Source organism: Chlamydotis macqueenii, chromosome 15, assembly GCF_036417535.1.
Source record: "Chlamydotis macqueenii isolate bChlMac1 chromosome 15, bChlMac1.mat, whole genome shotgun sequence".
Classification (NCBI taxonomy): Eukaryota; Metazoa; Chordata; class Aves; order Otidiformes; family Otididae; genus Chlamydotis; species Chlamydotis macqueenii.
Genome location: NC_141570.1, coordinates 11,884,827 through 11,897,064, shown reverse-complemented (window position 1 = coordinate 11,897,064; position 12,238 = coordinate 11,884,827). Strand labels below are relative to the sequence as shown.

Sequence of the window (12,238 nt, the reverse complement as noted above, 5' to 3'; positions counted from 1 at the left end):
CACTTCTTGTTTCAAAAGTATTTCTGGCACTGGCTTCCCAAAACTGGTGGAGATGATGTGGATAGTCTCTCCCTGTCTGGATACAATCATATGGGGTGGTTTCATTTGATTTCCCTCATAAGCAGCTTTTGTAAACCTTTCATTTTTGTGCATAAATAAATAAGTGATCAGTAAAACAGAGTAGGAGCAGTGTGACTTTAGGCTAGCGCGTATAATGCTCGTCAGGGAGGTGAGATACCTGGGCCTGCAGTCCTTGTTACTGTTAATGTGGATTTGCCTAGCATGTGACAGTGCTAGGTGTATCTCCAGCCAGTCCCCAGAATGTTGTTTTAAAGAGTTCCTTGGAAGCTGGAAAAACAAGTTTTTTCATTCCCTTGGGAAGAGGAAGAAGCAGGGTGTGAGATCCCTTGCTCCTATGTTAATCTTGCTCATAATCTTATTTGGTTTTCCTAAAGATGTCCAAAATGGAGGAATTTGAATTGAATGGCTCTGGTTTTGAGAATGAAACACAACATAAACTGCTAAATTGAAAGAGGGTGCTTGGTACAGTTGATAACATTTTGTATTTTCCACCTTAAGCTATTGTTCTTGTGCAGCTTGGGAGAACAAGAGAATTGAGCTGTGGTTGCTCAGTGACTCTCTGGGAATGATTCTGAGCCTCTACTTTCTCTCTTTGTAGCCCGTGAAGGACAGTGATCCACACTTTCATCACTTCCTGCTAAGCCAGACAGAGAAGGTGAGGATTTGGCAGATGAGATCATTCTGCTGGTCTGTCTAGCTTGGCAACCTGCCCTTTGCTGGGACTAAGTGCAAGGAGTGTGCATAAAGAGCTCTGTTCTTTGGGGGCTAGCAGCAATTAGATTCTCATGTGCAATCTTGTAGTTCAGTTACTTCCTAACCTTAAGGTTTAGAATGATTTAGCATGGAGTACATGTGAATAGTTTAAGTAATTAAAGATTATCTAGCACCAGTATTTTACAGACCTGTTGTAGTAAATTCTGTAGATTGAGCATTGAGGGGTAGGAAAAGCTGTTTTGCTGTTTAAAACTCCTGTTGTTTGGTTGTCTTTGGTTGTCCTACCAGTTCCTTCATCTGAATGAATTTGTCAATTAACTGCATATGGTAGGAGAATTTCCAGGACCAGAAAAGCTCCTTGTAAAATATAGACAATTTATCTCCTGAGAGTCAGAAGCCTTGCAGGATTTTATCTTCAGCAGTGAACATCAGGAGGAAAAGGAAAGATCAAATTAAATGAAAAAGGATTTATATCTAGCTGAGGATCTGGGCAGAGGCAGAAGGATTAAGAGTAGCTAACAGTTTTAACCTAAACAAGGCCACAGTAAGCAGCATGGGAGGGAGCAGCCTTCACCTTAATGTTTGTTGAAAGCAGCATGCGTTCTCATATTAACAAGGTTTTGCTTCCACAGCTGCATTGACATACTGAGCATAGACTTGAGGCAAGGTGCTCTATAGCAGGCTATAGAGATTTCTGTTTTCTTTGACAAATGTGAGAGTAGGGATGCCCTGGATCTTGCCTCTGGAGGAGCCTGTCTGATGTGTGAACTACAGAAAGGAGTTTGCAGTATCTGTATCGGAAGAAAGGCTGAAATGCTGGGGCACAGTGGGAAAGAAGAGCTTAGTATGTTGTAATAGGTTTTTGGTTTTCTTTTCTCCCATTGAGGGAACCGTGAAAGTTTTCCTGCTTTGCAGATGGTGGTGGGTGAGTGAGCTGCCTGTTTCTCTCTAACAAGGATATGGTCTGTTTGCTCAGGAGAGCAAATCAGCACTTTTAAATGCTTTGTCTTCTCCATGCAGCCAGCTGTCTGCTATCAAGCTATCACAAAGAAGCTGAAAGTTTGTGAAGAGGTAAGGCAAATCTTGGTTTTGATGGATTTTCCATATTTTCATGAGGACTTGCAGTTCCTCCAGAGCTTTTTTTTTTTTTTTTTTTTTTTTTTTTTTCCCCTCCTCTCCTTCCCCCATCCCACCCAGGAAACAGGATCCACCTCCATCCAGGCAGCAGACAGCACAGCAGTCAATGGCAGTATCACACCTACAGACAAAAAGTAAGATCTCCAATGCACTTCAGCCATTTCCTTTCCTTTTTCTTCTTCCCAGCTCATACATGCAGCCATTATCAGCTTGTCACTGACAATAAATAAACCTCAGTTTCCCTCTAACAATCTCCTCTGTCCTTGTGTGAAACTCTGATTTGGGGGGCCGAGGGGGAGGGAGGCAGCTATAAACAAGCAGGGGCTGTCCAGTAGAAACATCCAGAATATGGTCTGGCCTGGATACATTTGCAATTCAAGGCTTTTCTGCAGTTGCCCTTTTCCTGTAGGGCATACTGCAGAACGTTAAGCAGCAGGATTTCTGAATGCTGTATGAGGCAGAGAGATAAAAGGATATCTTTCTCTGGTTGGTGCCTGGCAGTTGACTGGAGTTATTTAATTGCTCTCCTGAGCATGTAGTAGACAAGAGGAAGAGGGAGGCGTGTTCTCCCAGCACAAGAGCTTTGCTGTTTAGCCCGTGAGCTTTCTGGTTTCTTCTAACATCCCCCTTCTCCTTTCTAGAGTGAGAGAAGCCTAACTTGAGCTTCCTGTTTCACTCTGTAATTTCCGCTCTGTTCAAATTGAGTTCAAGCCACAGCTTGCTGTTTGCTGTTGGGGTCTTTCTCATGGGATGTCAGTTCTTAACTGTACTTCAGGGGAACCAAAGTAACAATGAAGCTGTTCAGGTAAAACAGTCTCTCAGGAAAGGGTGGGTTGGGAGAGAGAGAACATCTCCTCTGTTTTAGAGACTTGAAAATAGGTAGGCCTTGTTTGGGCTGTTTAAGAAGCCTGTAGTGACCTACTCTGACCTATCTAAATTGGTTTGCTCCTCTACCAAAAGGTGGCATGGCTAGCTGGAAGAGTGCAGGTGGCTTGTGAAAGCCACAGCGCATCTGTAGCGTGGCTAATTCTGAAGAATTAACTGGGGAATTGCCAGGCAGGTTTCGTCATGAAGTTACATCAGATGTGTAACTGAACAATTCAGAGTCTTCTACTAAAATTGTGGTTTTGGTATGAAGCTAGCTGCATGATGTATAAAAAGGATCCTTGCAACGACTGCAAAGGAATTCTTGTTGCAAGTAACTGTAGGCATGGAACTTGTTAGTGTGTTGTTTCTTTCTTGAAGCAGGGGAGCAAAACTCCAGCTTTGAGGTGTGTGGGGGGGAGGCAGGGGGGAAGGCAGCTGGTATCTGGGACTATTGTACTGTCGCTCATGATACCTGTACTGGCCTTTTACTTCCTTTCTTTCTGTGTCTGTCCAAAATCACAGCTATGGAGCAGGGTCTTTGGTCTGTGCATGATGCTTAGCCCAGTAGTCCTTGCTGAGCTTCATTAAAATACAGGTTGTAATGTGTCATTCAATAGCATAAGCAAGTAATTGTACATGTCATTTAGTTTTAAAATCAGAAGATTAATTAGAGAAGCACCTGCTGATCTCTAAATGTTCCCTTTATCTTCAGTAAGGTAATGGCTGGCAACAGAAAACACAAGAGCAGCAATTTTAGTAAAACAAACCCCAAACAAACACCTCCCCACCCCCAATAAACAAACAAACCCCAGACTACCAAAACCTTTTAATATTTAGGTAGTCTTCTGAAGCAGACTAAAGACTTCCTTCAGGAAATTGTTATGGATGGTTAGTAAGAAAAATAAATACCAGCTTGTCTTTAAAGCTCAGTATCTGCCCATTCTAGCTGTGGCCACAGTGGGGCATGTTTGGTTTTGTTGTGGTTTTGGTATTTTTTTTTTTTTGCTGGTGATGCTCCAGGGCCTGGTCCTTATCATTTCCAAGATTGTGAGAGGCTGACAGCAATTGCTTTCTGTCGCATTCATGTTTACCTCTTCCCCTCAGGATAGGATTTCTGGGACTTGGCCTGATGGGAAGTGGCATTGTCTCCAACTTACTGAAGATGGGTCACACTGTCACTGTCTGGAACCGGACTGCTGAGAAGGTAGGCATGTGCTTAAGGTAAAGATGATACTTAACCTTTTCTAAACATGAAGTCACCACCTCTAGCTCAAGGAGGCCTGGAGTCACCAGTTGGTGGTGCCTGGGAGAGGATCTCAAAGAAACCAAAGTATATGCTTGCCACCTTATTCTAGTATTATCTGCCAGGTACTTGTTGCTGGCCATTTTTCACTAGCTGAAGCTGCAGTCTGTCCTACTATGGTCACTCTTATGTGAACAGTCCCCACCCCGTTGCCATTTTGCTCTCTCAAGAGATGAGAGAGCTGCCAGAAAAACTAACAACCTTGTCTGTGTGTTGAGGAATGCAATGTAAAGTGGTTCTGGAAATACTGCTGATGTAAATAGCCAAGTCATTGTGTCATGGAGCTGGACAAAAAGACCCAGTGCTGGGGACTTGATCCTGGGAATGGCGTGGTGAGATGCACGGCTTGACCACAGATTGATCTACACATCGGTTGTGCTGTTCATGTTTTGGTAACAAAGGTTCTGCTGAAAACCTGCTGTGTCGTAAGACCAGGATGAGAAGAGTTTTATAGATGTATTCAAAGTGAAAATGGAGCTTATTACACTTATATTCTAGCCAGCATTATTCTTTGTAGTGGAGGAGTAAAAGTAGGTAACTGGCTTAGATGTAGTACTCGGTTGATATTTTGGAATATCAAAGGCAAGAAAGACATTGTGGTTACTGTGTTAAAAGGGATTGAATGATTATTTTTTTTCCTAACTGCAAAACATGGATGGTATGAGGGCATAGGGTAAGAAGGAGCTAAGATTTTGAAGCAGCAGACCGTTACAGCACGTGTCAGTCTCAGCTATGTGTCTTCCTGTTTACTGTCCAGTAACACCTTTTTGCTATGTCTGTTAAGTGTTTTTTTTTTTTTTCCCTCACCTCTTCTCAGAGACCTGCAACATTCAATCTTGTTTCATTTCACCTAAGCGTTCTCTTTTCCTTTGTCTGTCTTTTGAAGTTCTTCACTTGGGGTTTCAGAAAAGCTGCAAAAGAGCCCTGTGCGTGCGTGGGGACAAACTAACAGAAGATAGCCCAGTTGCTATGTAATTAACATGCCTCACTCCTTTTGAGTTGGGTCCAGCAACAGAGTTTGTTTCAGCAAAATGTAGAGAACGCATTTGCTCTCAAACATTTTTCTTATGTTTGGATTTGTGACTTTTGCAGTGTGATTTGTTCATCCAGGAGGGGGCACGGCTAGGAAGAACCCCCGCTGAAGTTGTCTCCACCTGTGACATCACCTTTGCCTGTGTATCAGATCCAAAAGCAGCAAAGGATGTAAGGATTAGCTCTTATTTTTCCTCCACTAGCTAGACTACAAGATACAGTCACTGAATGCCAGTTCTGATTCCCACTAACCATGGTAGTCTGGGTCGTTGTAGATGCTGAGCTCTGCAGCTACATAAAAATAAATGTCCTACAAAAAAATAATACTTTTTGAAAAATGGCGGGTGGCAGGGGGGGTAGTTTAGATATCCCTTTAGGAGTCTACCACTGCTGTGCCAGGCAATCTTGAACTGCTGTCCTGCAGGATTGGAGTTTCTTTGCAGACACCCTATTGCTTTACCGCTCTTCTGTTCCCCACAGCTGGTACTTGGTCCGAGTGGAGTGTTGCAGGGGATTCGCCCAGGGAAGTGTTATGTGGATATGTCCACCGTGGATGCAGATACAGTCACAGAGTTGGCCCAGGTGATCACATTGAACTGAACTTCTAACATCTGTGATTCAGCAGGAGTGCTGCAGTTCTTGTTGCTTCAGACAGTAAGCTGTGGGTAATAAAGATGTGCCTGAAGATTTTGGGGCTCCTTTTAGGAGACACTCAAGTCCCAGGCAAATAACACAAAATAACCTGTTGAATCTTAACCAGCAAACAAAGTTGGATGAGATGTGGTAAAGCAAAGCTTGTAGATTTGATAGGGCTGTTAGCTGGCACCAGTGCAAATAGCCAGCCAAATTTTCTTCCCTTAAGAAGTATTTATAACCAGATTGGTATTCTATATCAAACTGGAGGAGAAAGCACTGTGTGGATCAATAATTTTCCTTAAACTGATAAAATGCATAATCTGCTTATTTTAAGTGTTCTGGTTGGGGAAAAATAGTGCCTTCATGTCTCATTCTGTAGAAATATTGTTATGGAGAGGATTTCTGTAGAAGTGCTCTCATTATTTCTAATGTGGTATCTTTGATTTCTTCTTTGGCGTCTTGATTGCTATCCTCTGCCCTAAAGGCAGTGTGTGTTGTTGCATGAGGAAGGGCAGCTAGTTTTGGTGGAGCTTTAAGCAGACATATTGGTGATGCAGTAGTGTGTAACGTGAATTTGGAGAATGAAGAGTCATACATACTAGTAAACTTCTGGCTGAAGAGATCTGTCAAAGGCTTTTCCTCTTTGGGGAAAAGGGAGAAGAGATCCTAACAGTTAATCTTCTGAGATTCCTGCAGCACATGGACAACTTCAGCACTGGTTCCTTGGCCATTGGTCCACAGGGTGCCATGGCAAAAGCATGTAAGTTCAGCCGCTTAAAATATGCGCAGTAGTGATGGGTGCAGGAAAGTGTTGCTGGAGTGTGAAGGCAACTTTTGGTCTTGAGTACCCTTTGCAGGATGCAGCGTGAGGTGTTAGTGCTTTCCTCTCCTGTTTGTATGTCTGAGCTATTTGTTCTGCTTTAAAATTCTATCCTCTGGGACAGGAATGCCCTAAACAATCTTGCTGTGCTGCCTACTCAGCATCAACGCATGCTGTTCAGGCAGAGCTAATCAGAGATGCTCTTTTTCCAGGTGATAGTGTCTCGGGGTGGTCGCTTTTTGGAAGCACCGGTCTCAGGAAATCAGCAGCTGTCTAATGATGGGATGCTTGTGATCCTGGCAGCTGGCGACAGGGGTTTATATGAGGACTGCAGTAGCTGTTTCCAAGCGATGGGGAAGACCTCTTTTTTTCTAGGTAATTGAAACACGAAGGGCCTAACAGGGGTTTCTTAGTCAGTACAAGGACTGGGAATTCCAGCAAGGAGTCTGAGAGGCATATATGTAATCTATTTCTTGTCTCCTTGGGCACTACAGGAAACTGGCCTGCTCTTCTGGAACTTGGCCTATTTCAGAGCTTCCAGCCTAAGTTTTCTTTTCTTGAATACTGCCTCATTTTGGAGGATCTGTGATCCTTTTTCTTTTAAGTCATACTTAATTTCTCTCTTCCCTTTTGAGTGTTTGGAAAATGGGTAAATGTTCTGAAGTCTTTCAGGGGAAGGGAGAGCTGCCAAGTGCTTGATATGAAGAGCCTGGTACTGTTAATACTGTGTGGGATGGGAGAGCAAGGCTGGCGTATCTCTTCTGGAGGAATGCCCAATGGTATGTCTCGCTCCCAGGTGAAGTAGGCAATGCTGCCAAGATGATGCTGATTGTGAACATGGTCCAAGGCAGCTTCATGGCAACGATAGCAGAAGGACTGACTTTGGCTCAGGTGACTGGCCAGTCCCAACAGACCCTTCTGGATATCCTCAATCAGGGACAACTTGCCAGCATCTTCCTGGACCAGAAATGCCAAAGTAAAGTTCTCTTACATTGTTTTATTATGGGACATTTGCCACAGCCTAGCAGCATTTCAGATAGTGGCAGAAGGGAGAAAATAACCGTCTCGTGTTCATCTGCCTAGGATTCTGGGTATTTTAAGCATTTTGAAAACGAAGAGCTGAGTTCTTATTCCTTCCCCTTCATAGCCAGGGCTTCTGAGAACACACCTCCAGCTCTGCATTATCTACAGCCTGCTTAGGACTTGAGTTCACAGTGAGGATTTCATTGGGGTAGGGTAGTAAGTGAAATGGAGGACAAGCTGCTTAGAGATCTGAGCCCACGTTGTCAGTGGGCAATAGTGATGTTATTTGTTGTGGCCGGATGAAGACAGAGAGCAGAGAAACAGAAGAGCCAAAAGCAGTGTTCCTGGTGATCAGCATGGGAAAGGGAAGTTTGGGGTTGAATTGCATGCCCTTGCAGTGTGGGCTTGATTAACTTTTGTCATGCTTATTTTTTGCACGCATTCCTCTCGACAGATATCTTGCAAGGAAACTTTAAACCTGATTTCTACCTGAAATACATACAGAAGGATCTTAGATTAGCTATTGCACTGGGCGATTCTGTCAACCACCCAACTCCCATGGCAGCTGCTGCCAATGAGGTAAGAGTTGTTCAGTGTTCGGATATTTGTTACTCAGCATTTCTTCAGTAGAGCCATTTGTCAGCAAGAGACAAAAGTTGAAGAATTACATCATCCCTAAGACAAGGGAAGAGCGATTGAAATATATTTTGACTAGGATGGAATTGGATTTGTTTTGATTGTAAACTCTTTAGAAAGTCCCATCAGTAAACACAGATGGCCTCAATGAGACCTAGAGTGTTCTGATCCGCACTCCTCTTAATTACTTTACATACTATGTAGTTCTCTGGTTTGTAATGGTCAACAAAGTGATTTTTCTGCTAGGGAAAGGCTTCACAGAAGAGCAGGCACTGATCCTTTTCCAATTTATCTTCTCTAGGTCTACAAACGAGCAAAAGCATTGGACCAATCAGACAACGACATGTCTGCAGTGTACAGGGCCTACATCCACTAGGCTGCACCGTTCTTACTGTTAATACTATGATTATTGGTTAATATTATTATGATACTGGGTTTTAACTCTGGACCAGTCCATCTCTGTCTCTCCATTTCCTTTTATACAGACTTTGAGATCTGCCACGGAGGCAGCTGCTGCAGTGAGCCTTCCCCTGGTGGCAGAAGGGGGGGAGGAGGGGGCTTGGATTGTTGCAGTCTAATTAGAAAAATCCATGCCATGCACTGACAGTCATGGAACAGAACAGTGGCGGCTTGTTCAGAAGCTCTGAGGCAACTCTGCCAGAAATCTGCTGCTTGGCTGCTTTTTTCCTCTTTGTATGCTTGTCCAAGATGCTGTTCCTAATGATATCTTTTCTCCTTTGCTGTGAAATAATGCGTGTGTCGGACTCTCTGCATCAAGAGGACAGGTGACATAACATGCTATCTACCTGTGAATATCACTAAAGTCCTTGGTCTCAAGTAAGGTGAGGAGCATTCCTGTTAATTGGCCACTGTTAGAGAACAAAGCACCTCCCATGGAGGAGAATGGCAGTTCCAGAAGGTAATTGGGTTGCATGCAACACTGTCTTGATTCTGTTTCTTTTTAAACTTCCACCTCCCCAGCACCCCGATGGAGGAATTCCTTGTACTGTAAAGAATAGATTGCATCCATGTCTTCCCCTGTACAGACAACTATAACTTAGGGAACACAAACTGTACTGAACATGAGAGAATGTCAGAGTACATGAGCCTCCTAAAAGGCTAATCACAGCTGCCCGTCCCACAGACAGCATTGGAGATCAACATATTTGCATAGAAAACTGAAAGAGAAACATAAGCCTAAAACTGGGCCAGAGATACTTTATCTGGGGAAGGAACAAACCTTAGGGTTGCTCCTGACCTTAGCTTGCTTTTTTCTTTTCTTTTTTTTTGACACCCTTGTAGTTAACAATTACAAAGGTGTCTTGGGCTGTAGCAGTGTCACAAGCAGAGTGATGAGCCTGAAAAAGGCGAGAGGAATGATCGTAGAGCCAAGAGACTGAGGATCCTGAGCTCCTTTCCATGTACTCTCTCTGGCCTTTGCGTGGTCATTGTGTATCTTAGCCTGTTTGCCCATCTTTAAAGGTGGCTGATGATTACCTACCTCACAGGGACATTTTGTGTACTGATTTGTGATCTTTATACACGTCAGATTTTCCATACATCTTTTTAGTGTTACTACTCTGGGTACAACATGAGCACAGGCTGAGACTTTTCCCTGTACCTGTGACTCTGCTTGTGGACAGATACCAACTTGTGGAAAGACTGCTAAGTAAAATGGGAGGCTAAGACCACTGCTGAGCTTCAGTCTAGAAATGTGGGACTTGAACTGCAGATGCCAAGGCTCGAGAGTAGAGATGCTCTCAGTGTTGGCACCAGAGCAACCCAGAGTCCAAAGGATGCCTGTCTCTGTAAAAATGCACAGAGCATGGGTTTTTTTTGTTTGGGGTTTTTTTTTTTTTTTAGTTGTTCTCAGTATTAGCCTTTTAGGAGGGTTCTTGCATTTTAGATGTGAGAGTTAGTAAAATGCCAGCAGGAAACTTTATTGGCCAAAATCACTTCTCAGTAGCAGAATCTCCTCCATTTGGATTCTGAAAGGAAAGCAAGCAATTTCAAATTAGACCACGTTCCTTGAAATCTGTGAGGTCTGTCCCTCCCAGTATCTTATTTTTCTAGGAACTTAATGGCTGTGTAGGGAAATTTTCCTGTAGGTTAGGATTTCTTACCAATCCTGCTTTGTGCAGCATGTTCATATGGTTCAGGGGTACCTTATTAAGAAACAGAACGTATCAGATACTCATTACAAATCACAACACCTAATGCCTAATGCTGTAAATGTTACTTTGTTGAATATTTCACCTCCTGTGATCACTGTTATGTGTGGGCTAATATTGTGTTACGCATTCTGTCCTGTGGTAAACACTTAGTAATAGATCTGTTAGACATCACTTTTCCCATTTGTCAGTGGTATATGTGAACAATACTAGTTATACATACATGTTTCTTTGGCAGCATGTAGATACTCATGTTAAAGGCACATATAACTACCCAGGAAAACCAGCCATTAGCTTGCTTTTGACACACTTGCGCTTCCCCCATCCAGAAGAACTCAGCTATTAGCGTCAGAAGTCCTTGCTTAAACATGCCGCAGTTAAGAAATCACTTATTGTGATTTGTGTATTGAGGGTGTCTGGGGGAAACTGTGTTTTTGGGGGCAGGAGATAAGACCACAGGTTTTATAGTGTAAGAAATCTTTCGGGAGGAAGAGGGAGGTACAGTTTCAGGTTCGGTTGAGAGTGGAACTGTGCTGAGCCAGTGCAGCAGCATCCCTCACCTGGCCCTGCAGAGGTCTCTTGGGCCAGAGTAAAAGTGAATGGGTCTGAGCAAAGGTAATGGAGAATCTCCCTCTTTCTTACTTTGTGGTGCCTCTGGGCAGAGTGAGAATACAAAAGGAGCTCTCAAGTCCTGTGATGTGTATTTCGTAGTGAATTCAAAGAACCATATTTGTGAGAGGGCGAACCGCTCCCTAGGCAGCTCACTGATGCGGGTTTTGTTTTCCAGAAATACTGTAGCTCTCAAAATGGAGATCTTTATTCATGTGGGAGTGGCAGGCGCAGACTAGTTAAACACTGTAATTTATCCTGGGAAAGTCTGACTGCGGCGTTCTGGTGAGGTAGCTGGATGTAGCCAGCTCTACAATCACAGATAAGCCAGGGAGGAGCAGGAGGAGACAGAGAGCTCTGAAGTGGATGCGAAGTGAGGAGGAGGGATGGAAATGGTGAAAAGGGGACTGTTTCAGATGCTGTTTGGGATTGACTCGTGTCACTCTCACTCAGATTCTTGTATTTATATCTGTAGCCTCTTATCATGGATCTTAATCTGTTCCTAGGCCTGAGATTTGGGGAGGGAAGGAGTGGGAGCTGGGGGGAGGGGAAGCTGTGGATTGAGAGATGCTCTAATAAAACTGGTTAGTCAATGTTGTCTTAATATTGTTGACAATTCTGTAAAGTTCTTTTTATGAGGATTTCTGTTTTAGCAATTTTTTGACTCCCTCCTTTTTAAAGAGAAAATGTGACACTTGTGAAAAGCTTGTAAGAAACGCAGTTTCTTTTTTTTTCCTCAGTGATAGATCCTATAGTTAATTAAGGTTGTGAATTTTTATTTTTTTTGCCTTGTTTTTAATTAACGTTTGTCATTCAGAATAGGATGTGTGAAAATGTTTAAATGGCAGAACAAAGATTTTTTTTTTTTTTTTTGTGCAATTAACAAAGCTACTGGCAAAAAGAATAAAACCTTTCTTGGTAACACAATGTTCCTGTGGCAGTTTCTAAAGCATCTCAGACTTATATTGTGAGGTCAAAGAGAGATGTGCGTTCCTCAAAACGCTCGGAAGTCAGAGTTGTGGAAAAGCAGCAATTGTGAGAGCATTTTGGTCCCTGTAGTGCCCCACTGACAAGATCAGGCTTCTGCAAAGGACGAAGCTGGATAAATTCCAGCCCTCGCATGCAGAGGGCTGCGTGCATGCGGACGGGCAGGAGGAGGGCGGCCTGGTTTTAACGCACAGAATGCCGAGAGCTGGAGGCCCGGGCCTT

The 12,238-nt window shown here is 43.4% G+C and overlaps 1 protein-coding gene across 7 annotated transcripts in view; it reads left to right on the top strand.

The window, feature by feature from the left end:
- GLYR1 (glyoxylate reductase 1 homolog) overlaps window positions 1-11,956 on the top strand; it is a 28,463-nt gene extending 16,507 nt beyond the window's left edge. For 5 of the 7 annotated variants that reach the window (XM_086760235.1, XM_086760229.1, XM_086760232.1 and 2 more), the window contains 10 exons: window positions 680-736; window positions 1,816-1,866; window positions 1,993-2,066; window positions 3,904-4,003; window positions 5,195-5,305; window positions 5,615-5,716; window positions 6,803-6,965; window positions 7,387-7,566; window positions 8,068-8,192; window positions 8,551-11,956. In XM_086760235.1, the coding sequence (XP_086616361.1) occupies window positions 680-736; window positions 1,816-1,866; window positions 1,993-2,066; window positions 3,904-4,003; window positions 5,195-5,305; window positions 5,615-5,716; window positions 6,803-6,965; window positions 7,387-7,566; window positions 8,068-8,192; window positions 8,551-8,625 (1,038 nt within the window). In that variant the 3' untranslated portion in view covers window positions 8,626-11,956. Of the gene's footprint in view, window positions 1-679; window positions 737-1,815; window positions 1,867-1,992; window positions 2,067-3,903; window positions 4,004-5,194; window positions 5,309-5,614; window positions 5,717-6,802; window positions 6,966-7,386; window positions 7,567-8,067; window positions 8,193-8,550 lie in introns of all 7 variants that reach the window. The other 2 variants (XM_086760230.1, XM_086760231.1) reach the window with 2 other exon arrangements.
- The last annotated feature ends 282 nt before the right edge of the window (window positions 11,957-12,238 follow it).